Source organism: Stegostoma tigrinum, chromosome 29 (genome assembly GCF_030684315.1).
Source record: "Stegostoma tigrinum isolate sSteTig4 chromosome 29, sSteTig4.hap1, whole genome shotgun sequence".
Classification (NCBI taxonomy): Eukaryota; Metazoa; Chordata; class Chondrichthyes; order Orectolobiformes; family Stegostomatidae; genus Stegostoma; species Stegostoma tigrinum.
In genome coordinates this window covers 43,561,355-43,584,855 of record NC_081382.1, presented here as the reverse complement: position 1 = coordinate 43,584,855, position 23,501 = coordinate 43,561,355, and the positions used below count along the sequence as shown (strand labels likewise).

General features: G+C 45.5%; 1 protein-coding gene across 1 annotated transcript; it reads left to right on the top strand.

The window, feature by feature from the left end:
- The first annotated feature begins 2,264 nt into the window (after positions 1–2,264).
- Positions 2,265–23,442, top strand: surf4 (surfeit 4). Its single transcript, XM_059638234.1, has 6 exons — positions 2,265–2,397; positions 15,764–15,950; positions 16,034–16,110; positions 17,918–17,961; positions 18,701–18,887; positions 20,858–23,442. The coding sequence occupies exons 1-6, from the start codon at positions 2,350–2,352 to the stop codon at positions 21,122–21,124; spliced, it is 810 nt and encodes a 269-aa protein (XP_059494217.1). The 5' UTR covers positions 2,265–2,349; the 3' UTR covers positions 21,125–23,442.
- The last annotated feature ends 59 nt before the right edge of the window (positions 23,443–23,501 follow it).

Genomic DNA, 23,501 nt, shown 5'->3' with positions numbered 1-23,501 from the left:
ACATGGCCCATATCCTTCTAAATCTATTGGCTAAGGACATTTCATGGCCTTTCCTAGCTCTCCTAATTTCTTGGTTATTTTCTGCCTCCTTTACATTCCTAAAAAGCCTTGTTTGATTTGTGTTTCCTAAACTTTACATTTGCTTCTTTTTTTCTTTTTGACTAACCTTTCAATATCTCTTGTCGTCCAGCTTTCCAGAATCTTGCTATCCTTATCTTTCATCCCCATGCGAACATGCCGGTCCTGATCTCTAATCAAGTGGCCTTTAAAAGACTCCTGTGTGTCAGATGTGGATTTACCCTCAAACAACTGGTCCAATCTAATTTTTCTAATTCTTGCCTAATACTATTGTAATTAGTGATAATAAAGTGTGGAGTTGGATGAACGCAGCAGGCCAAGCAGCATCTTAGGAGCACAAAATCTGACATTTTTGGGCCTAGACCCTTCATCAGAAAAGGGGGATGGAGGGAGGATTCTGAAATAAATAGGGAGAGAAGGGGAGGCGGACCAAAGATGGATAGAGGAGAAGATAGGTGGAGAGGAGAGTATGGGTGGGGAGGTAGGAAGGGGATAGGTCAGTCCGGGGAGCACAGACAGGTCAAGGGGGTGGGATGAGGTTAGTAGGCAGGAAATGGAGGCCCGAAACGTCAGCTTTTGTGCTCCTAAGATGCTGCTTGGCCTGCTGTGTTCATCCAGCTCCACACTTTGTTATCTCGGATTATCCAGCATTTGCAGTTCCCATTGTCTCTGATCACTATTGTAATTAGCCTTCTCCCAGTTTAGCACTTTCACCTGTGGACCATTCTTACCCTTATCCATAACTGTCTTAAAACTTACATAATTATGATCACTCTTTCCAAAATGCTCACCCACAGAAATTTTAATTGCCTGGCCAGGGTCATTCCCCAACACAAGGTCTAGCATGGGCCCTCCCTAATTGGACTATCTACAGATTGTTTCAATAAACTCTCCTGGATGCACCTCACAAATTCTGCCTCATCCAAGCTCCGAAGGGAATCCCGGGTCACATGGTGAATCAGTGGTTAACACTGCTGCCTCACAGCATCGGGGAGTCTGGTTTGATTCAAGACTAGCGATACTGCTGGTGCAGAGTTTGCATGTTCTCTCCCTGTCTGTGTGGGGTTTCCTGGGGATGCTCCGGTTTCCTCCCACAGTTCAAAGATGTGCAGGTTAAGATGGATTGGATGTACTAAATTTCCATACAATGTCTGTGGATATGCAGGCTGGTTGGATTGGTTACAGGGATAGTGTGGGGTTCTGGGTGGGATGCTGACTTGATGGGCCAAACGGTCTCCCCTACATTGCTGCGAGTTAACATTGGGGAAGTTAAACTGGCAGCCCTAGCCTCTAGATCCGCCATAATAATAAAATGTGAGGCTGGATGAACACAGCAGGCCCAGCAGCATCTCAGGAGCACAAAAGCTGATGTTTCGGGCCTAGACCCTTCATCAGAGAGGGGGATGGGGAGAGGGAACTGGAATAAATAGGGAGAGAGGGGGAGGCGGACCGAAGATGGAGAGTAAAGAAGATAGGTGGAGAGGAAAGTATAGGTGGGGAGGTAGGGAGGGGATAGGTCAGTCCAGGGAAGACGGACAGGACAAGGAGGTGGGATGAGGTTAGTAGGCAGGAAATGGAGGTGCGGCTTGGGGTGCGAGGAAGGGATGGGTGAGAGGAAGAATAGGTTAGGGAGGCAGAGACAGGCTGGGCTGCTTTTGGGATGCAGTGGGTGGAGGGGAAGAGCTGGGCTGGTTGTGTGATGCAGTGGGGGGAGGGGACGAACTGGGCTGGTTTTGGGATGCGGTGGGGGAAGGGGAGATTTTGAAGCTGGTGAAGTCCACATTGATACCATTGGGCTGCAGGGTTCCCAAGTGGAATATGAGTTGCTGTTCCTGCAACCTTCGGGTGGCATCATTGTGGCAGTGCAGGAGGCCCATGATGGACATATCATCTAAAGAATGGGAGGGGGAGTGGAAATGGTTTGCGACTGGGAGGTGCAGTTGTTTATTGTGAACCGAGCGGAGGTGTTCTGCAAAGCGGTCCCCAAGCCTCCGCTTGGTTTCCCCAATGTAGAGGAAGCCACACTGGGTACAGTGGATGCAGTATACCACATTGGCAGATGTGCAGGTGAAGGGGAGATTTTGAAGCTGGTGAAGCTAGATCCGCCTCCGGGTCTAGCTCCGCCTTCTCTCCGCCCCCTCCACGTCTAGCTCCGCCCCCGGTCGCCGACGTGGCGGCGCGATGTGTTGTGGGAGACGGGCGAGGCCCCGCCCTCTGACGGTGTGAGCAGGCGTGCGGCCCTCAGTTCCGGCGGCGCGGCGGGAAGGCGACATGGGCCACAGCGACATTATGGGCGCGGCGGAGGACATCGCGGACCAGGTACCGGGGGGGGTTGCGACCCCACCTCCGCCCCTGCGCTGTCACATTCTCGGCCCGCGGCTGGGATACCGCGCGGTCGCCCAACCCCCTCACCTCGCCGACAGGCTCCGCCAGGCCTCAGCCTGGGGGGTGGGGGTGGTCTCGCACATCTTTACTTCGGAGTCCGCACCCCGGGCCGTGTACATTGGGACCGCAGGAGTCAGCGTGGCTTACCCCGGGCCCCCACATTCTTTCTGAACGGTAAAACCACAGCAATCTCTGGTGTTGGCAACAGGTTTCGCTTCAGTCTGTAAATGAAAGCTACTTGTGCCTGTGTTTACAAAGTACAGGGCCTCGAGTTTCTGCCTTGTTTCTCTGCGTCTCTTTGGAGTGCTGCTGCTTCTGAATGAACTTAACTCTCACCATCGAATGTGCCCAGGGTGCACTTCATTTTTAGTCTCTACTTAACATGTCTGTTGAAACCTGCGGGTATTTACAACTTTCTGGTGTGAATCCCTCTGTTTACTTGTACAATGCACATCCCTTCGTAAACAAGTCACACTAATTAAACCTTCCTGTCAGCAGTAGGTTTTACAGCTCTGGAAAATTGTACACGTATACTCATAGGACATTACAGCACAGTACAGGCCCTTCAGCCCTCGATGTTGTGCTGACCTGTCATACCGATCTGAAGCCCATCTAACCTACACTATTCCATGTACGTCCATATGCTTGTCCAATGACGACTTAAATGTACCTAAAGTTGGCGAATCTACTACCGTTGCAGGCAAAGCATTCCATTCCCTTACTACTCTCTGAGTAAAGAAACTACCTCTGACATCTGTCCTATGTCTTTCACCCCTCAATTTAAAGCTATGCCCCCTCGTGCTTGCCGTCACTATCCTTGGAAAAAGGATCTCCCTATCCACCCTATCTAACCCTCTGATTATTTTATATGTTTCAATTAAGTCACCTCTCAACCTTCTTCTCTCTAATGAAAACAGCCTCAAGTCCCTCAGCCTTTCCTCGTAAGACCTTCCCTCCATACCAGGCAACATCCTAGTAAATCTCCTCTGCACCCTTTCCAAAGCTTCCACATCCTTCTTATAATGCGGTGACCAGAACTATACGCAATACTCCAAGTGAGGCCGCACCAGAGTTTTGTACAGCTTCACCATAACCTCTTGGTACTGAAACTCGATCCCTCTATTAATAAAAGCTAAAACACTGTATGTCGCTTTAACAGCCCTGTCAACCTGGGTGGCAACTTTCAAGGATCTGTGTACATGGACACCGAGATCTCTGCTCACCTACACTACCAAGAATCTTACCATTAGCCCAGTACTTTGCCTTCTGGTTACTCCTACCAAAGTGCATCACCTCACACTTGTCTGTATTAAATTCCATTTTCCACCTCTCAGCACAGCTCTGCAGCTTATCTATGTCTCTCTGCAACCTACAGCATCCTTCGTCACTATCCACAACTCCACCGACCTTAGTGTCATCTGCAAATTTACTAACCCATCCTTCTACGCCCTCATCCAGGTCACTTATAAAAATGACAAACAGCAGTGGACCCAACACCGACCCTTGCGGTACACCACTAGTAACAGGTCTCCATGATGAACGTTTCCCATCAACGACCACCCTCCGCCTTCTTTCAGCAAGCCAATTTCCGATCCAAACTGCTATATCTCCCACAATCCCGTTCCTCCGCATTTTGTACAATAGCCTACTGTGGGGAACCTTATTGAACACCTTGCTGAAATCCATATACACCACATCAACCGATTTACTCTCATCTACCTGTTTGATCACCTTCTCAAAGACCTCAATAAGGTTTGTGAGGCACGACCTTCCCTTCACAAAACTGTGCTGACTATCCCTAAGCAATTTATTCTTTTCTAGATGATTATAAATTCTATCCCTTATAACCTTTTCCAACACTTTACCAACAACTGAGATAAGGCTCATTGGTCTATAATTACCAGGGTTGTCTCTACTCCCCTTCTTGAACAGGGGAACCACATTTGCTATCCTCCAGTCGTCTGGCACTATTCCTGTAGACAATGATGAGTTAAAGATCAATGCCAAAGGCTCAGCAAACTCTTCCCTAGCTTCCCAGAGCATCTTAGGATAAATCCCATCCGGCCCAGGGGACTAATCTATCTTCACCCTCTGTAGGATTTCTCATACCTCATCCTTGTGAACCTCAATCCCACCTAGTCTAGTAGCCTGTATCTCCGTATTCTCCTCGACAACATTGTCGTTTTCTAGAGTGAATACTGTTGAAAAATATTCATTTAGCACTTCCCCTATCTCCTCTGACTCCACACACAACTTCCCACTAGTATCCTTGATTGGGCCTAATCTTACTTTCATCATTCTTTTATTCCTTAAATACCTATAGAAAGCCTTAGTGTTTACCCTGATCCTATCCGCCAACAGCTTCTCATGTCTCCTCCTGGCTCTTCTGAGCCCTCTCTTTAGGTCTTTCCTGGCTACCTCGTAGCCCTCAAGCGCCCCAACTGAGCCTTCACATCTCATCCTAACATAAGCCGCCTTCTTCCTCTTGACCTGAGATTCCATCTCCTTCGTAAACCATGGCTCCCGCGCTCTACAGCTTCCTTCCTGCCTGACAGGTACATACTTATCTAGGACACACAGGTGCTTTTCCTTGAATAAGCTCCACATTTCTAATGTGCCCATCCCCTGCAGTTTCCTTCCCCATCCTATGCTCCCTAAATCTTGCCTAATCTCATCATAATTTCCTTTCCCCCAGCTATAACTCTTTCCCAGTGGTTTACACCTATCCCTTTCCATCACTAAAGTAAACATAACAGAATTGTGATCGCTATCACCAAAGTGCTCACCTACTTCCAAATCTAACACCTGGTCGGGCTCATTGCCCAGTACCAAGTCTAATGTGGCTTCACCCCTTGTTGGCCTATCTACATACTGTGTCAGGAAGCCCTCCTGCACACACTGGACAAAAACTGACCCATCTATAGTACTCGAACTATAGCCTTCCCAGTCAATATTTGGAAAGTTGAAGTCCCCCATGACAACAACCCTGTCTCTCTCACTCCTGTCAAGAATCACCTTTGCTATCCTTTCCTCTACATCTCTGGAACTATTCGGAGGCCTATAGAAAACTCCCAACAGGGTGACCTTTCCTTTCCTGTTTCTAACCTCAGCCCATACTACCTCAGTTGACGAGTCCCCAAACATCCTTTCTGCAACTGTAATACTGTCCTTGACCAACAATGCCACACCTCCCCCCCTTTTACCATCTTCTCTGTTCTTACTGAAACATCTAAATCCCGGAACCTGCAACAACCGTTCCTGTCCCTGCTCTGTCCATGTCTCCGAAATGGCCACAACAGCGAAGTCCCAGGTACTAACCCATGCTGCAAGTTCACCCACCTTATTCCGGACGCTCCTGGCGTTGAAGTAGATGCATTTCAAACCGACTTCTTGCTTGCCTGTGCCATCTTGCTTCCCTGAAACTTTATTTTGTACCTCCCTACTGTCAACCTTTTCTATACTCAAACTACAATTTTGGTTCCCATCCCCCTGCTGAATTAGTTTAAATCCACCCGAATAGCCTTTGCAAATTTTCCCTCCCAGGATATCGGTACCCCTCTGGTTCAGGTGAAGACCATCCTGCTTGTAGAGATCCCACCTACCCCAGAAAGAGCCCCAATTATCCAAGAATCCAAAACCCTCCCTCCTGCACCATCCCTGTAGCCACGTGTTCAACACCTTTCTCTCCCTATTCCTCGCCTCACTAGCACGTGGCACGGGCAACAAACCAGAGACAACAATTCTGTTCGTCCTAGCTCTCAGCTTCCATCCTAGCTCCCTGAATTTCTGCCTTAAATCCCCATCTCTCTGCCTACCTATGTTGTTGGTGCCAATGTGGACCATGACTTGGGGCTGCTCCCCTCCCCCTTAAGGATCCCAAAAATACGATCAGAGACATCACGCACCCTGGCACCTGGGAGGCAACACACCAACCGTGAGTCTGTCTTGTCCCCACAGAACCTCCTATCTGTCCCCCTAACTATGGAGACCCCAATGACTACTGCTCTGCTCCTCTTTCCTCTTTCCCCTTCCCTTCTGAGCAGCAGGGACAGACTCTGTGCCAGAGACCTGTGCCCCACTGCTTTCCCTTGGTGAGTCGTCTTCCCGCCCCCCCCTAACACACACACACAGTATCCAAAACGGTATACTTATTGTTGAGGGGAATGGCCACAGGGGATCCCTGCACTGCCTGCCGGTTCCCTTTCCGTCCCCTGTCCGTAACCCACCTGCCTTTTTCTTGTACCTGAGGAGTGACTACCTCCCTGTAACTCCTCTCAATAACCCCCTCTGCCTCCTGAATGATCCGAAGTTCATCCAGTTCATCATATGGCACAATTATTGTGTCTCTAATATTTCAGCCAACCTCATAACTATGAAGTGGTGGTGTTCGCTGAGTAGGTAATCAGTCAAACAAATGGAGTTACAGTATGACTTTACTATGTCTGGACTGAATTTCAGAGAATCTCTACAATGTGGGATCAGGCCATTTGGCTCATTGAGTCCACATCAACCCTCCAAAGAGCATCCCATCTCCCTACCCGAGCCCTGTAATCCTGCATTTCCTGTGGCCAATCCACCCAATTTGCACATCTTTGGACTGCAGGAGGGAACCCACACAGACATGGGGAGAATGTGCAAACTCCACACCGACAGTCACATGAGAGTGGAATTGAACTTTCGCCCTTCTGGGATATCTTCCTTAGCCAAGAGCCTTTAGTGAGGGAGATGAGTTACTTTTGACAGATAACAACTTCATGTTCGCCTTTAATTGTCCCATGTCTGTTTCCAGATCTAAATGGAATTTGGGTTCTTAAGTTGACTGCACTGGGGTGAAAACTGCTTTTTAGATTTTTAGTCTAGCAACATAACTGTTACACTATGTTTGTCATTGAATTCTGAGCTCCCAGGTCAAAGAGCTGGTTAAAACAGTAGTTGGTTGATGTATGCAGCCTCCTGTTACTTTGCACCGAGCTCTCCAGGATTGCGGTGTGAGCAAACTCTGGTGAAGTAATTCCTATTCTTTTTTTGATCATTATCTCATGTGGTATGGTTATCACTTACTGAGGCAACATTTATTGCCTGTCTGTAGTTGCCCTTGAGAAGGCGGTAATGAGCTGCTATTTTAAAATGTTGCAGTCCATGTGCTGTAGGTCAGAGACACAATGCCCTTAGGGAGGGAATTCCAGGATTTTGATCCACCAACACTGAAGGTATGATGATATATTCCCAAGCCACAGTGGTAAGTAGCTTGGGGGACTTGCAAGTAGTGTTGTTCCCTTGTGTCTGTTCCCCTTAAACTTATTGACGGAAGTGGTTTTGGGTTTGAAGTTGCCTTGCGCATCTTGGACATTGTATACATGACTGCTACTGAGCGTTACTGGTAAGGGAGTGGATGTAGTGCCAATCAAGCAATTTGCTTTGTCCTGGACGGTGTCAAGCTTCATGAATGCTTTTTGGAGCTGCATCCATCCAGGCAAGTGGGGAGTATTCCATCGCACTCTTGACTTGTGCCTTGTAGACGGTGGATAAGCTTTTGGGATTCAGTAGGTGAGTTACTTCCGGCAGTATCCCTAACCTCTGATCTGCTCTTGTAGCCATTGTGTTTATGTGGCTAGTCCAGTTCTGTTTCTGTTCAGTGGCAATCCCCAGGATGTTGGTAGAGAATTCAGTGATGGTAACACCATTGAATGTCAAGGGCTGGTGGCTAGATTGTCTTTTGTTGGAGATGATCATTGCCTGGCATTTGAGTGGCTCAAATATTACTTGCCACTTGTCAGCCCAAATCTAGATATTGTTCAAATTTTCCTGCATTTGAACGTGGACTGTTTCAGTATCTGAGGAGTCACAAATAGTACTGAACACTCTGCAAGCATCAGCAAACATCCCGACTTTTGATGTAATGGAAAGATCATTGAGGGCCGAAGATAATTGAGCCTAAGACACAATTGCGGCTCTTCTGCAGAGACAGTCTGGGGATGAAATGAATGTCTTTCAACAAGCAACCATCTTGCTATGTGCCAGGTATGACTCCAGGTGTGGTTGTGAGAATAGGAACTTTTAGAACAGCACTGCAAGTCTTTGGAGAGTGAGATCACAGGAAGTCTCTTGCAGACTAACACGTTGAAACATTAAAATATCCCTTGGATTTCTTTTAAGAAAACTGTATAAAGGAACTTAGACTTCTAGAATGGCTTTCACAGAGCATTTAACTCTGTGAAAGCCATTCTAGAAGGAAGTACATTTTGGTTTCAAGGATAGTGAGTGTTGTAATTGTCATAAACCTGGCAGCCACTTTGTGCACAGCAAGCTCCTACAATCAGTGGTATGACAATAGATGATCTGTGTTTTACTAATCTCTAAAGATAAATATTGTCAAAGGATATGGGGGAGAACTCCCTGCTCTTCCCGTAGTAGCTGTGTGGATCATTATATCCACCCTCAGAGGGCAAACAGGACATCAGTGTCCCATCTAAAGCACTGTGTCTCAGATGTTGAGGGAATGCTGCACCACTGCACTGCAAGTGCTAATATGAATTATGAGATGAAGTCTCTCGAGAGGGTAAAAACCATTTTGCAGGCGGGATCTACAAACCCAATTTGCCTTTTTGCAGCAGGACTAACCACAAGAAATAAACTTGATGTCAGGAGCTGCTTTTGGAGCCTCTGGAAGTTAACTGGTCACCTCTGTTGGGTTAATGAGCTTTCAGTTGTGAGGCCCATATTTAGAGAGAGGGAACAGCCTTCCTGCTGTCACTGACCTATTCATAGCTTCTTACAGTTTGGACTACAGCATATGGATAATTTGCGGCAGGATGTCATGGGAGAATGTATTTGGTAGGAACGATTGATTTAAATTGATAGTCTGTTGTAATCTGTGTGCTAGAGCTTGATCATTGTGTTTAGTCTGAAGCGCTATTATCATTCTGTTATGGGGTCCCCATGATGCCTGAAGATCTGCTGAATTCCCGTCTTCATTGGGTGGGTAGAAATAATCTTATGGCCACCGTTTTGAAGAGCAATAAGGGAGTTGTCCTATGTCCTGGACAATACTTATCCCTTAAGCAGAGTTTTTATTTTTCCACATAAACAATTTAGTAAACATCATACTGCCATGCATAGTTGTCTGCCAACTTTCTTAGCTAAATATTGGAATGTGCTCTGGATGTGAAATGTTGTTTGTAGAAGAACAAATTTTCGCTGCATTTGCTTACATGATGCGGCTAAAGTCTACATTTACCTGTTGTTTTTAAGTGTCACTGATTGACTCCCACACCCCATTCTGCCAGCAGACTGTATGGTAATGCTGAGAGCTGGATCTAAGTTTGTTCCAGAAACAAGGGAAGTAGAGTCAGTGGAGTGAAGACTAGCTGCTGAGGCTGCAAATGCTTTGGTAGAATCCAAACTAAACAAGCAATATACAGTTACTGGTCCACCTAGGAGGGGGTAAGTTCATTCCTCAAACCCCAGAATGAGGAGCTATGGAGTGGAAGGTATGTTAACTTGAACACATAGGATCTGAAGGGGAAACCATTTTACATTGCCGCTTGGGTTCCGCTTTTGCAGGCCTGTATGGAATTCTCTCTATCTGTTCACTGTAACATCTACAATCTCAAGGACACATACAGAACTGAATGGTGTAGGAGAGATTCTAATTGTTTTGTTGAAATCAACACTGGAGCAAGTATTTGAAAATGTATTCACAAGGAGAGGGTTTCTATATTTTGATAGTGCCTTTCATGAGCCTCAAGCAGTCCAATTAAGTGCTTCTGAAGTTTAGTCCCTGCTCTGATGACTGGGGTGACACGATGGTTCAGTGGTTAGCATTGGTGTCTCAAAGCACCAGTGACCTGGGTTCAATTCCAGCCCTGGGGCGACTGATGGAGTTTGCACATTCTCACCATGTCTGTGTGGGTTTCGTCTGGGTGCTTGGGTTTCCTTCCACTGTCCAAAGATGAGTAGGTTAGGTGGATTAGCTGTGCTGAATTGACCTTAGTGTCCAGGGATGTGTAGGTTAGGTGGATTAGCCATGCGAAGTGCAGAGCTACAGGATTGACGAATGGGGATGAGTCTGGGTGAGAGTCATTATGGACTTACTGGACCGAATAGCCTGCTTCCACTTTGTAGGAATTCTGTGAATCTATGAAACTCTTCTTGGTCTTGCACCTCCACCTCTAATCTCTTTCAGCCTCTCAATACTTCAAGGTTTCTGCACTGCTGTAATTCTGATATCTTCAAGAATGGTAAATTTCTGCCTTTTGGTTAAATTCCAACTGAGTGTTGAGCTCCACCTTTTTAAATACTTCTCAGAACATAGAACAATACAGCGCCGAACAGGCCCTTTGGCCCTCGATGTTGCGCCGACCTGTGAACTAATCTAAGCCCATCCCCCTACACTATCCCATCATCATCCATCTGCTTATCCAAGGACTGTTTAAATACCCCTAATGTGGCTGAGTTAACTACATTGGCAGGCAGGGTGTTCCACACCCTTACCACTCTCTGAGTAAAGAACCTCCCTCTGACATCTATCTCAAATCTATCACCCCTCAATTTGTAGCTATGTCCCCTTGTACAAGCTGACGTCATCACCCTAGGAAAAAGACTCACTGTCCACCCTATCTAATCCTCCGATCATCTTGTATGTCTCTATTAAATCCCCTCTTAGCCTCTTCTCTCCAATGAGAACAGACCCAAGTCCCTCAGCCTTTCTTCATAAGACCTTCGCTCCAGACCAGGCAACATCCTGGTAAATCTCCTCTGCACCTTTTCCAATGCTTCCACATCCTTCCTGTAATGGGGCGACCAGAACTGTAGACAATATTCCAAGTGAGGCCGCACTAGTGTTTTGTACAGTTGCAGCATGCCATCACAGCTCCAGAACTCAATCCCTCTACCAATAAAACCTAACACACCGTAAGCCTCCTTAACAGTACTATCAACCTGTGTGGCAACTTTCAGGGATCGATGTACATGGACTCCAAGATCCCTCTGCACATCCACACGACCAAGAATCTTTCCATTGACCCAGACCTTCCTATTATTCTTCCGAAAGTGAATCACCTCACATTTATCCGCATTGAACTCCATTTGCCATCTTTCAGCCCAATTCTGCAGTTTATCCAAGTCTCCCTGCAACCTGCAACATTCTTCCACACTGTCCTTCACTCCACCGACTTTAGTGTCATTTGCAAACTTACTAACCCATCCATCAATGCCTGCGTCCAAATCATTTACAAAAATGACAAACAGCAGTGGTCCCAAGACAGATCCTTGTGGCACACCACTAGTAACCAGACTCCAGGCTGAATATTTTCCATCAACCACCACTGGTTGCCTTCTTACAGAAAGCCAGTTTCTAATCCAAACTGCTAAATCTCCCTCAATCCTGTGGCTCCGCATTTTCTCCAATAGCCTACCATGTGGAACCTTACCAAAGGCTTTACTGAAGTCCGTGTACACCACGTCAACTGCCCTACCCTCATCCACATGCTTGGTCACCTTCTCAAAAAACTGAGGTTTGTGAGACACAATCTGCCCTTGACGAATCCATGTTGACTATCTCCAATCAAATTGTTGCTTGCTAAATGATTATAAATCCTACCTTTTACAATCCTTTCCAAAACTTTTCCTACAACAGACGTAAGGCTCACAGGTCTATAATTACCTGGGTCATCTCTACTGCCCTTCTTGAACAAGAGCACAACATTTGCAATCTCCAGTCCTCTGGTACTAAACCTGTAGACAATAAATTCTCAGGCCTGAGCCCCTCCTAGTAGGTTAATCTTGGATTGGATGGAAGTCCTTCATTGACTGGTGACAGGAGTATGAAATTGTGGTCAAAAGGCAGCATCGTGGGGCACAAAGATTAAATGGTACTTCACATCCGTTTTTAACTTGAGGCGTATGCAAGGCCAGAAGTCAAGAAGATGGACCGTGAAACTCTTGAGCACATTGACCTAAGAAGTGTGGAGGTTTTGGTTGATGTAAAGGTAGACAAATCCCCAGCTCTGGCTGAATTTTGTGGGATGAGGGAGGAAATTGTAGGGGCCCCTACCCAAATTTTTAAATCCTCTCTGGTCGTAAGAGAGGTGCCAAAGGACTGGAGGACTGTTAATATGACTCCACTTTACAGGAAGGGTGGTAGAGAGAGACTAGGGAACTATAGACCAGTGAATATAATATCAATGGGAGGGAAACTATTAAAAGTAAATAGTGAAGGAAAAAATTAATCCTCATTCAGAGAGGCAAGTTTTGGTCGGCATGGCTTTGTTAGAGGTGTCTGGAATTTTTTGAGTCAGAAACAAGGTACGTATTTGAGGTGAAAGTCAGGAGGTTTAGAGGGTGGTGGGTGTCTCGGATGCTCTGGCTGGGAGGTTGGTTGAGGTGGGAAACCTCAAACCTTTAGAAAGTTCTTAGATGAGCACTTGAAATGTCAATATTCAACACTATGGGCCTGATGCAGGTAAATAGGACTAGTGTACGTAGCATATTTTTGGCAGTATAGCCTTGATGGGCCAAAGGGCTGCTTGTGCAGTATGATTCAATGAAAAATCCCATCCGGGGTGGAGCGGGCTGTGGGGGTGTTTTGAGATTATGGGAAGTGGGAGTGGGGTTTAAGCACTGACGCTGTTTAAAGAGCAAGAGCTCTGGATGATACTTGATTATTTGTCAGAAAATCTCAGGCTTTTGCTTTTCACCAACTCCCATCCCTGCATCTTGTGCATCTGACTTCAGATCATCTGGTTACATTGTCCCAGTTAAACTGATGGCCTTCATTGTCTGAGCGTACTGATTTTAAGGAGAGTTTGTCGTGCTGTATCGCTGCTAGCTGATGTTTGTGTATTCTGATGGCTGATTTCCTTCCTGTCTGTCCATTAATGCTTGTAGCCGTTGTTGCATGGTATTTTGTTGGTTCTGCACGTTGTGGGAATGGGGTTTTAAATCCTTGAGTGTTTGTTATAGGGTGGCTGTGGGCTTGTAGGCCGTCCTGATTCTCAGTGGTCTTAGGAGTCTTGTCAGTTCTGATATGTTCCTGAAGTGGGGCAGTGTGACCAGTGTGTTAGGGTGTATTGTGTCCTCCTGTTGTTAATTTAATAGGCATCTGCTGATGAAGTTGTAGGTATATCCGTTGGTGGCAAAGGTTTTATATAGGTGCTGTTCCACTTTCTTGTCTAGTTTCTGGAGTGGTGCAGTGTGTTCTGGCCGGTTTAAATAGTCTCCTATTTAATTGAGGATTTAAAAACCCCATTCCCACAACATGCAGAACCAACATGGTTTACAAAATACCATGCAACAACTGTTACAGACCTTACTTTGGGCAGACAGGAAGGAAACTTACCATCAGAATACATGAATGTCAGCTAGCAGCAAAACAGCACAATGAACTCTCCTTAATATCAGTGCACTTGGACAATGAAGGCTATCAGTTTAACTGGAACAAGGTAACCATAGTACCCCAATCCAAACATAGACATGCACAGGAATTCCTGGAGGCATGGCTCTGCACCAGTAATGCAATGAACAAACATCTAGAATTGGAGTCCATATACAAACTGCATACAGATCAAAACCAGAAATGACACTACTCACCATAACAGGCCAGACAGTATAAATGCCAAGCGGAGTAGAACAACATTGCTTCATCAGAGGCCTCACTGTCACCTAGCATGACAACAAAATGTCTGAACGAAAACAAGCCAGCTTGGCAGGCAAGTCAACACCCTCGTCCACAATCCAAGCTACAGATCTTTGCTAAAAGTGTGATAGTAGTATCCTTGTCGATGATCTGACATGCCTTGCAGAAGTTGCCATGGCAAGGTTGCGTGGTCTTGTGGTGGATGTGGTCCTGAAGGCTGGGCAGTTTGTTGCAAACAGTGACCTGTTTAAGGTTTTGGTAGTTGTTTGAAGGTGTAGGGATGATCTTGGTGAGATGTTTGTTGCCTTCGACATGTTGAAGGCTGTGAAGAACATGACATAGTTTCTCAGCTCTGGGGAAGTACTGGATGATGCGTACAATATCAGTCATATCCTGTTTCTGTCTTCTGAGGAGGTCATTGCAGTTTTGACCTATGGCATGTCAGAACTGACGATCAATGAGTTGAACATCATATCCTGTTCTTATGAGGGTTTCTTTCAGAATCTTTAGGTTTTTGTTGTGTTCGTCCTCGCCTGAACAGACCCTGTATATGCGCAGGCCTTGTCCGTTGTGGGTAGCTTCTTTAATATGTTTAAGGTGGAAGCTAGAGAAGTGCAGCATCATGAGGTTATCCTTGGGCTTGTGCGAGAGTGAGATACTGAGGTGCACATCCTTGATGGAGATTTATGTGTCCAAGAATGAGACTGATTCTGAAGATTAGTCCATGGTACATCCAGCCGGATGAAACCTGTTGATGTTGCAATGTAGTCATTTAAGTGATTCCTTGCCATGAGTCCAAAGGAAGAAAGTGTCATCAATGTATCTGGTGTACAGCATTGTTTGGAGGTTCTATGCAGCAAAGAAGTCTTGCTCGAACTTGAGCAAGAAAATGTTGGCATATTGGGGAGCAAATTTGTTCCCCATGGTTGTTTTGTGTGTCTGGATAAAGAACTTGTTGTCGAAGGTGAAGACGTTGTGGTCAACAATGAAGCAGAAGAGTTGTAGGATGGAATCTGGAAATTGGCACTTGGTGATATTGAATACTGAGGATTTTGCAGCGATGCTGGTGTAGAGTTTTGAAACGGCTGTTGCAATGAGGAATGTTCCTGATTCGACTGGTCTGTGGGTGCTGAGTTTTTGTAAGAAATCTATCATGTCATGCCAGAAGCTGGGAGTTCCTTGTACAAATGGGTTTCAAGATGCCCTCGACATAGCCAGAGAGGTTCTTACATGGGGTCCCATTGCTTGAAACGATGGGACATCCAACTGCGTTGGTTTTGTGTATCTTTGGAAAGTAGTCCTCCACCTTTTTGTCTACACCTGAGTCATCCATTTCCATTGTGAAGACTAGTGCAAAATATTCATTGAGGATTGTGCCTCAAGTCTTCCAGATCTCTCTCTCTTCCCCCAAACCCCGAATGCACCTGCACAGATGCACGCACACAGACACACTACTTCTGCGGTTCTTCTCCATACACTTTTTTTGGGGAGTGAGCTGTATAACACTGCTGTTGCTGGGGTGGGATTGGGTCTCTCTCTTGTGAGATCAGTACAAAGGGACTGAGAGAGACTGGACAGTGTACTGGTCCCAAAGCTGTTGCAGTAGTTGAGCTGTACTCTCCGTTTGCTCTTTCACGGCTTTCATTCAGTTTTATATATTTGCAGTTTCTGCGGATGACCAAGCATTATCTGCCTCACCTTGCTCGCCTGTGTCTAATAAGCACCTTTCTGGAGGATGGGATACGCATGTGGTTTCAGTGGAATGAGCAGCGGGACTATATCGAGGCCACCTGGAATTGTGGCCATTTCCTGGCTATCTGTTTTGTACTGATCAATCTCTTTGGACAGTTAGGTAAGAGGCTATCAATAGTTCTTTTCACTGTCACCCTGTTTTATGCTGCGTCTTGGTCTGTTGACTTGTCTTCTATTCCACAGGTGGATGTATCCTGATATTAAGTCGAAATTTTGTGCAATATGCCTGCTTTGGACTGTTTGGAATTATAGGATTGCAGGTAATAAGGAAGATCTCTCTCACTACTTTTAATAATTAGTAACTTGAGCCTGAAAACTGTAGCTGGAGTCTGATCTCTCTGAATTCATTATCATTGTATAAATTTGTATAAAAAAGCTTAAGCTGCGCTTAATACATCCTCCCTCAAAAAAAGCTGTCAAGTTTATGATGGTGCAGAGATGTAGTGAGGCGTGAAGTAGCATCTCTGTCATTAGCTCAGAGACATAGGTCAGCCTCTACTCGTGGGAATATCAGCCCAGAGTCCTGCTCTTTGTCATAGTTCTGGTGTTTCTGCTGAGTTATACAGATTTCACTCCCTTCTAATGCAACCATAATTGAATACTGCATCTAACATGAGAGTTTTATGTAAAATTTCTCATCTGGGTGCCATTATCCATACCGTTTATTGCTGTTATTTAAACAGGACCATGGCTCACTTTTTTTATCTCCATGTGTCCACTCACCCTTTGGTGGTCTTTACTGCGCAGGCTGCCTGCCCTGTCTCCCCTCCTATGCTGCACAGCTTCGCTGTTTGAGTCAGTGTGAAGGCATTGAAGCCTCCACTGTCACAATGGCTTGACATGAATTAGTGTATGACGATATTTTTTACAACTCCATTTACCTGCTCTGGCTCCAGGACCCAACCCCATTTAATAATTAAACTATGAAGCACATTCTTATTGGCTTAGGAGTGCTCCTTCAGAATATTTGCTGCCCCTGTGACTGACGACATGCTCTGCTTGCTTGCACTCTGAGAGTGCAGATGACACAAAAATGGTGGGGTGACAGGTAGTGTTGAGGAAACAGGGAGCTGCAGAAAGACTTAAATAGGTCAGTAGAGTGGACAAAGAACTGGCAGATGGAATACAGTGTGGGAAACTGGGTTATGCACTTTTGGTAGGAAGAATAAGGCATAGAGTATTTTCTAAAAGGGGGAAAGGCTTCAGAATCTGAAGCACAAAGGGATTTAGACATCCTGGTTCATGGTTCTCAAGTTTAGCACACAGTTGTAGTTAGCACATGCAGTGTTAGCATTCATTTCAAGGGTGCTAGAATGCAGGATCAAAGATGTACTACTGAGGCTATATAAGGTTCTGGTCAGACCACGTTTCAAATATTGTGAGCAGTTTTGGGCCTTGTATCTAAGGAAGGATGTGCTGGTGTTGGAGGGGTTCCAGAGGAGGTTTACAAGAATGTTCCTGGGGTTGAAGGGCTTGTCATATGTAGAGTTGTTGAGGACTCTGGGTCTGTGCTCAGTGAAGTTCAGAAGGAAGAGGGGTTTTCCTGGCACGTTACAAAATACTGATGGGTTTGGATAGACATGGAGAAGATGTTTCCACTAGGAGGAGAGCGTAGGATCTGGGGGACACGGCTTCAGAGTGAAGGGACAACCCTTTAGAAGTGAAGTGAGGAATTTCTTCAGCTGGAGGATGGTAAATCAGTGAAACTCATTACCACAGAAGGTAATGGAGGCCAAGTCATTATGTGTAGTTTAGACAAAGATAGGTTCCTGATTAGTCAAAGGAATCAAAGGTTATGGGGAGAAGGCAGAATGGGGCTGAGAAGCATCAGCCATGATTGAATAGCAGAGTGGCTCAATGGGCTGAATAGCATAATTTGACCCCTATATCTTGTGGTCTTACAGTCTCTCACCCCTACTCTCTTGCACTCACTCATTCACCCTCTCTCTTGTGCATGCCTTTTGCCAAGTTAGGGAAAGCTCCTTTCAGAGTGGATCATACACTGTCCCTCTGTACTCTGCAATGAGGCTGGGGTGTGCACTAATTGCTCTGTTTCTTTGATTTCAGACTGTTGCCTACAGTATCTTATGGGACCTGAAGTTCCTGATGAGGTGTGTATTCCATTCTGGCCCCACCCCGCCCGACCTGTCTGCCACCCCTGTCTTCTCCCAGAAGTGTTGCTCTGCTGTGCATTCCAGCATCTCCCTTGCAAGCAAGGAAACTTTGAGGGGAACAGGGTAGTGAATCTGCAAGAACTGGTGGAGGGGTCGGAGACAACCATTAAAACCAAACATGTTTTGTAACACTTAAGTATGAAACACATTGCAAGGAAGGTAAGACTTGTCAGTGGGGCATCAGACAGGCTTGGATAGGATGTTACAGGTTTGGATGTGGGGAGAGGGTAGAGTACTAATGTGGTGGGGTGCTGGCGAGAACTGTAGGGATAGTTGGTGACCTGAGAGGACTTGGACCTGCTCTTTTCACCCACTCTGGGCTTGCATGTGACTGTACACAGCAACGTGACTTATAATTGCCGTCTGAAATTGTCTGAAACCTGCTAGCCAGGGATTTATGAAAATGGCTTACCACTGTTGTCTTGGGGCAGTTAGGGGATGGTCAAACATGTCAGTATCAGCAATGATGCCTCCATCCCACGAATGAATAACTTCTGAGTGGTGGCTGCGTGTGCATGCGGACGGGGGTGTTGAGGGGAGGGCTGTCTGTGCTCTCTAGGTGTGAAACAAACAGGTAAAGCTAAAACTGCTGTCACTTTATATTTTATAACATGCTGGAATGTGGCCTTTGATGTCCTGTTTTAATACTCTGTCCCTCTCTCTTTGCTCTGGTTAGAAACCTGGCTCTAGGGGGTGGCCTGCTGCTGTTGCTGGCCGAGTCCCGGTCAGAAGGTAAAAGCATGTTTGCTGGCGTTCCAACAATCGGCGAAAGCTCCCCGAAACAATACATGCAGCTGGGGGGCCGTGTGCTGCTCATCCTGATGTTCATGACCTTGCTGCATTTTAACGCCAGCTTCTTCTCGGTGAGTGGGGAGTTGGCATGTTGGGATGGGTTGTCAGAATGTGATGCTTAAAAATTACACATGGCAGTCGCAACAGGAACGTACTAACTTAGTTGAAAAGCACAATTCTTGTGCCAAAACAGTCCAGTAACTTGCAAAATTGAGTATGTGTAGCCCCAGTCATGCTGGATGGAGTAACTTTCACCTCTCTTCCACTTTTGGTACTTCTGATGCTTTTTCAGTTTGATTCTGCTCTTCCACTTACACCACCTCGAGGCACAACTTTTCAGTTTTTATTTCTTACTCTGTTTTGTCTTGGAACATCATTGCTTCTGTCCTTTAATCTCCCCTGCATTCTGGGCTATCTCAGATCTTTCTGTTGTTCTTTGCACCCTCCCTCCATACTTGCTTACTGTATCTTGGCCTGTCCTTGAATGTTGCCAAAAATAAGTTCCAACCTTTGTTGTCTGCTGCTCCCAGTTTTGAGAATAATGTCTACTTTGGATCTTGAGATGCTACTGTGACTGAACTAGCTGGTTTTTGACCTGGAGATCTGTGGGCACATGGGGTGTGGCAGGATATCCCATGAGGTCGTGGAACCTGGAGTACAGGATTTGCTTCCTTTTCTGCTGCCACTCTCTCAGCATTAAAACACTTAAATTCAAAGTGTGGTGTAGATTGATGGGCAGGTTGCCATTTACAACAGCTCCCCCTTGTCATTAATCGCAGTGCTGCTGAGCTTCAGGGTGCCTTGGAGCTATTCTCATTGTTTTTCCCCAGAACACTGGCCATTTGAGAGTTGAAATTTGTCCTGTTGGAAAAGATGCTTCCCTGTATCCACAGACAGTGCTAAAGTTGTAATGTTATAAGCCTTCATTTACACAACTGGGGAATTCTGAAAACGCATCCAAGATCCTATACAGGATGGGAAAATGAATTCCGTGGATCTAAGCAGTGCTGCCTTTCCAGTAGAAAGTGTATCCCCTGCTTGTTCCTTCAGCTCCCCTCTCCAGGAAAATGAGGCTCAATGGAGATAGGTGTCAGTGTGGAGTCTTGATAGTTCACATATGCATTTGCAGCTCTTCTTCCCAGACAGTCACACTCAAGATTAACCATTAATGTTTTAACATTCTATGTTGCAAAAGCTGAGTGTTCTTTCATTGACCTCTAAGGTAGTGATCCCACAGTGTGCTGTTCCCCAGGTGAAAGTGCGGCAGCCCCCTTTTAGAACACCTTTTCTAACTGCTTCCCATATGTGGTAAGCAGAGAGTATTCTGAAAGGGAGTACCATCTCATGCTGCTGCCAAAAGACTTTGCAGACCCAGCACCAGTGGCCTGCATGCATCTGTCACCTGTGTGCAAATTCTTGACTAGGGATTCCTAGGTTTGTAGCTCTGTTTCCATCACCACGGGACTTGTCACGGGGTTCACTTGCCGTTGAAGTGGAGACCATGGGGAATGGTCATTAAATGGTCAGATTCCAGTGACATGTCAAGCTGTGATGATTGAAGTCACCTTCCTGCTGCACTTGTTGTCTGTCCTTACAGCTGGTGTGACATGCACTCTTCTATTACTTGAAGACCCACGGTAGATGCTTTCAGCCCTGACCAAATGTAATCTTCAAACCGGTGTACAGTTGAGGTAGCAATAAAAACATGTTACATCTTTTTCTCAGTTTGAATGAAGGTCACAGATCTGAATAGTTAATAGTTTCTCTCCTCCACAGACTCTGGCTGACCTACTAATAGATTCCACAGTTTTCTGATTTTATTTCCGATTCCCAGCTTCTGCAGTATTCTGCTTCAGTAATTGTGTGTGTTGTGTGGTGCTTCATATAGCTGAGTAGTTAGTTGTACCTGGGGAAATGGTTTCTGAACCTGAAATCCCAGCAAGGGTCAGCACTGCACTGCAGAAGGATGTAATAACGTGGTCAGGATTAGGGTTATGTTCCTATCGAATCCAGAATGTATATATTGTTTTTCTCTTTGTAGATTATCCAGAACGTGGTGGGAACGGGTTTGATCGTCCTGGTGGCAATCGGCTTCAAAACGAAGCTGGCCGCTCTGACTTTGGTCATCTGGCTCTTCAGCCTTAACCTCTACTTCAATGCCTTCTGGACAATCCCTGCCTACAAACCCATGCACGACTTCTTGAAATATGACTTCTTCCAGAGCATGTCCGTGATTGGGGGGCTCCTGCTTGTGGTTGCGCTGGGCCCCGGTGGTGTGTCGATGGATGAGAAAAAAAAAGAGTGGTGATTGATGTAACATCTGCGAAACTGCTGCCACCCTTCACCTGCCTTCATCCTCATACCCTGTCCCCACCCCACCAACTTTCATCCCTCCCCTCTTCCTTATCAACCATCCTTCTCCACTGTTTTGTACAGTTTACAGTTTCAGTGCATTGTCATTCAGAACATGTATTGCTCCACTTGCTCATTGGTAACTTTACAAAACACAGCCTTATTTTGGCTTTCAGAGATAAAAGACAATGTCCAAAAAGAGAAGTATTTCAGGTTCGTACTTTTGACATTGGCTGTGTATTAAAGAATTAACTCCCTCTCTTTTTTAGGGGGTGAGAAAAGGTTAAAATTCAGTTCCAGTTCTGTTTCCTGCTACTGTGCAGAGTTAGTTCTCTTTGCATATTCTTATTCCAGGAGGAAGGGAATTGGAATGTTTCCCCAGCGCCTCTGAGTCAATTTGTAGCCATCCGCATCCCCTTATTTAATTACATTTCACTAAAAATGGCTATGTTCTCTGATAGGATCAGAACAATAATGCTTTATATAAAAGAACACTAAATTGTGCCAAAATGAGGTACCCCAATTATTTACAAGCCATCCCTGGTTCTGCCTGTCCAATTTCAAGCACATGCCGTGTTGCTCATTCCTTCTGAGAATGCGGTTTCTGTCATCTTTATTGACCAAAGCTTTTCTAAGTAGAAGCAGAGATCATGGAAGGCTGTTACCAAGCCCTAGTCCTCTTGCTAAAGGTTTAACAGCGGGCACTGCAAGCTGCCTGTGTAGTTGATGTACAGGTCAGGTGATTCGGAAAAGAGTGGGCTTTGATTTCCCCACTGTGTATGTGGAGTTAAGTGATTGGACTCAATTGCTTTGATAATCGCTGAGGGTTAAGAAGGGGGAAATTAACCCGGATTCTTGGTCCTCATCCAATTGTGCATGTAAGCAAAGGCATGCTGAGATGTATTTAATGTGTTCAGTAGGTTTGGCTTAATTCTCTTCCATCATATTTCAATACCTATCCATCAATCTCCAGGCTCCTACATAGTGTCCCTGTTGGTTAAGATATCTGTGGAAACTGTGCTACACACAGACAGCCCCTTCAATCCAGGGACAAAGCTGAATATTTCTGCCACCACTTCAAGAAAGTGCAGAATTTAACCTTGGGAGTGAATGATATGCTACATTAAAGTTTTTGAGAAGAGTTGTAGCTCGGGTTGTGGATGGGATTGTAGACTTGCTCACCGAGCCTGTGTGTTTGGTTGCAGACGTTCCGTCACCCTGCTAGGTAACACCGTCAGCGCACCTCCTGTGAAGTGTTAGTGTTCTGTCCCACTTGTTATTTCTGTGTGCCAGTTTGCTGGAGTGGTTGATATTACTTCTGGTTTTGTTTCTCAGCGGTTTCCACAACAGGGTCTAATGTAATGTGTTTGTTTGCAGCACTGTGACAAAATGTTTGCAATGGGACCCACTGGCTGACAAGCATGTCTGCAACCTGATCTGCTACATTTCCAAGTGAACTTTGCAGTGGAATGCTGATCATGTTAATGATGGATTTGGTCTCAATGAATACTGCCACTGAATATTCTTGTTTTAAAATTACTCTTGCTGTTGCTGCATATATTGTAATTTCCAAAAATGTGTTCTCAACTTGTCTTGTTCTTTATTTTTTTCTCAACAGTGGTTGCATCTTGGTATTCTACTAGTGTTTCTTTAACCCTGCACAGTGGCAGAATAGGGTAACACTTCATGGCTGACCCCTGTATAAATTGTTTGTTTTAATTAAATACTTTCAAAATGTCCAGGTACCCCAGGATTCACCCCCTGCTCCTCACGTAAGTGACTCTTGTATGGAATTGTGTGGAACACAAGGGTCAAACTTGACTGTGAAGCCTTCTGCAGTTGAAAAGCTGAAACGGTCAGCTAGCACCCAATGAACTGGAAATTCCTGACAAAACGTTGACTTCAGGAGAGGAGGGATAGAAAATAATTTATATATATATATTATACACAGCAATAAAGATGGACTGTTATTCTGAAGAAGCTCAGTGCAATAACTGTCAGTATTAGTCAATGTGCCTGATTGGGGTGGGGGCAAGGGGTGGTACAGGGCACCTGCATTCTGCGGGAACATGTTTACACAGCTTCCTTTTTTAAAATAATTTGACATATGGAATTCAAGGTCACTGGATTGGAATCAAGCTCTTGTTGCTGTGTCCACAGCAGCTCCAAACCAGTGGGTAATGGTTACTGCAAGATCCTAGAAACCTTTATTCTCTACTGAAAATTGTGCTATTGAATTTGTTGTTAAAATAAAAGCTGTGAATTTCCCTGCGACCCCTCCGCATTGTAGCATTCATCCCACTTGTTACTCAACTGAAGGAATGGGACTTGTT